The 2,769-nt window shown below is 54.5% G+C and overlaps 1 protein-coding gene across 1 annotated transcript; it reads left to right on the top strand.

Moving 5' to 3' along the window:
* Positions 1 to 1,250: 1,250 nt before the first annotated feature.
* Positions 1,251 to 2,649, top strand: ascl1b (achaete-scute family bHLH transcription factor 1b; the record flags this gene model as incomplete). Its single annotated transcript, XM_084334501.1, has 2 exons — positions 1,251 to 1,754; positions 2,155 to 2,649. 2 exons carry the CDS (start codon positions 1,251 to 1,253, stop codon positions 2,416 to 2,418), a joined length of 768 nt encoding a protein of 255 aa, XP_084190627.1. The 3' UTR covers positions 2,419 to 2,649.
* Between the last annotated feature and the right edge of the window lie 120 nt (positions 2,650 to 2,769).

Genomic DNA, 2,769 nt, shown 5'->3' with positions numbered 1-2,769 from the left:
TTCTGCACAGAGACACGCTTGCCATTTATTTCCTTCTCTAAAGCTGTAGCCCGGATACAGGCGAGAGCGGCCTTGGTATTTGAGAGTGTGTAAAGACCGAGAGGAGAAGGGTGGAGGAGGGGGGCTGATCATTTGAAGCCTTGCCCAGGGGTACATTGTCAAACTCAAAGGGCATTTCAAAGAAACCAAACCATTCACTTTTTTTTCTCTCCTCTTCTTCATTCTCTCTCCTGTTTTCTCTCTCGTCTCTCTCCCTCTCTCTCCTCTCTATGTCTCTCTCTCTCTCTCTCTCTCCCCCCTTTCTCTCTCTCCCTGTCTCTCTCTCTGTCTCTCAGTCTCTCTCTCTCACCACCCTCTCTCTCTCTCTCCCCCCCCCCTCTCTCTCTCTCTCTCTCTCTCTCTCAGTCTCTCTCTCTCTCTGTCTCTCAGTCTCTCTCCTCTCTCTCTCTCTCTCTCTCTCTCTCTCTCTCTCACCACCCTCTCTCTCTCTCTCCCCCCCCCCCCCCCCCTCTCTCTCTCTCTCCTTTCTCTCGGTCTTTCTTTCTATTCGCCCGGTCGCAGGCAGTCCCCGTTTGAATCCAACCAATGATGGGCTTTTTCTAAGTTGGGGAGAGACATTGGAATATGTAAATGAGCCCGGCTTGCAGCGCGTGCCCCCTCCCTCCCTCCCTCCCGGCCCGGCGGCGCGCGCATGCAGTGAAAGCTCTGGATTGTTTATTGAGCTCGAGCTCCCCCCCCCCCCCCGGAGCCACGCGCCTGGCTCCTCCTGAACAGAGGCTCTGCTCCTGAGGAAGAAGAATCACACAGCGGGGGTGGGCGGGGCCTCGCAGGGGAAGAAGCGTGCTGCGTCCTCCAGTCAGAGGGGGGCGGGGCTCGTGTGTGTGCAGCGGGGCGCGTGTTGAAAAAGACGAGTGCTGCCAAAGTTTGGGTCAGATCGGCTCGAGCTCTTAGTCGAGACAGAGAGAGAGAGAGACAGAGAGAGGGAGAGAGAGAGACTTGGACCCCAGATATACCCGCGCGCGCTCCATCAGCTCGAGCCACACGGTCCCCCCCAGCCCACGCGCGCTGCACTGCCAACTTGTTTTTTCTTTTCTTTTCCTGTTGTTACTATATATATATATATATATATTTTTTTTTATAGCTTCTCTCTCCTTGTACAGCAGTGTCATTGAGTCTGAGAGAAAAACGCTTCTTCTCTCTTCAAATTAAATTAATTATTATTATTATTAACCTGGTCTCGCGACATCGTCATGGAGACCACCACCACCACCATCACCACCACGGCGCAGCTGCAGAGCGCGTGCCCCTTGTTCGGACTGGTCACCGGCACCGAGCGACACGCCACCATCACCTTGCACGCGCCGGCGCAGCGGCAGGACTGCAGCAGCAGCGCGCTCTCCTCCGCGGTGGCGCAGCACCAGCAGCACCCCAACAACAACAACAACACCACCGTCGCCGGCGGCTACAAGAGCAACAACAACAACAACAAGGCGCCCAAGAAGAGACAGCGCTCCAGCTCCCCGGAGCTCCTGCGCTGCAAGCGGCGGCTGAGCTTCCATCACGGACTCGGTTTCTCCATCCCGCCGCGCGGCACGGTCTCCATCCCGCCGCGCGGCACGGGGGAGCAGCAGCAGCCGGTGGCGGTGGCGCGGCGCAACGAGCGCGAGAGGAACCGCGTGAAACAGGTGAACGCGGGCTTCCAGACGCTGCGGCAGCACGTGCCCAACGGCGCCGCCAACAAGAAGATGAGCAAGGTACAGTTCTAACCCCCCCTTAATTTAAATGTATATCACAGTCAATTTCGCAGAGTAAATTTTACTCAAAAAATTATTTTTTTTAGTAAAAGTTTTACTCAGTTTGAGTAAAACTTACTCTGCGAAATTTACTGTGTATACTCTTTTTTTAGACTATTTTTGTATCACAAACAGTACTGTATATTTGTAGATCTGATATGTCATAAATGTCTAGATGCAACAGTACTGTCTATCTGTATGTCATATATGTCACTATGAATTGAAAATGGGGGGACCCTGATGTAAACAAGACGAAAGTCTTTCTCTGGTCTGCATCCCCTTAACAATTGTGTGTATTGAGCCGTACTGTATTGTACCCATTCTGCAATCTGTTAATAACATTTTCAATCAATCAATCAAGGTGGAGACCCTGAGGTCGGCGGTGGAGTACATCCGGGCGCTGCAGCAGCTGCTGGACGAGCACGACGCCGTGTCGGCCGCGTTCCAGTGCGGGTTGCCGGTAGCCTCGCCCTCCTCCCCGGGCGCGGTCTCCAACGGCGGCTACTCCGCGGAGCCAGAGTCGCCCCGCTCCTGCACCTACTCGTCGGACGAAGGCAGCTATGAGCACCTGAGCTCAGAGGAGCAGGAGCTGCTGGACTTTACCACCTGGTTCGACAGGTACTGAGGTGGCGTCGCCCCGCCATTACGCACCAGCACGCACATGTGCACGAAAAAAGCGATTTCTTCGATCGAAAAAATGACAACGGAAGAGTTGAACGTTTGACACGACGAGCGTTGACTTTATCTTGCAGTGCAGCGACCGAGACACACATGCTTTGGAAGTGTGACCCACCCACAGGTGCAGAGCAACAACAGTGCAGAGAGCCTCTCAGTCTGGGCGCCGTTGCTACGCTACGGGGAGAGGACAAACGCAGTGGCCCCTAAGTCTCTTACTGGAAGGGGAGAGGACAAACGCAGTGGCCCCCTAAGTCTCTTACTGGAAGGGAGAGGACAAACACAGTGGCCCCTAAGTCTC

Source organism: Notolepis coatsorum (assembly GCF_963971535.1).
Source record: "Notolepis coatsorum genome assembly, chromosome: 18".
NCBI classification, from domain to species: Eukaryota; Metazoa; Chordata; class Actinopteri; order Aulopiformes; family Paralepididae; genus Notolepis; species Notolepis coatsorum.
The sequence above is the reverse complement of the archived record's forward strand: the minus strand, read 5'-3'. Positions and strand labels throughout refer to the sequence as shown.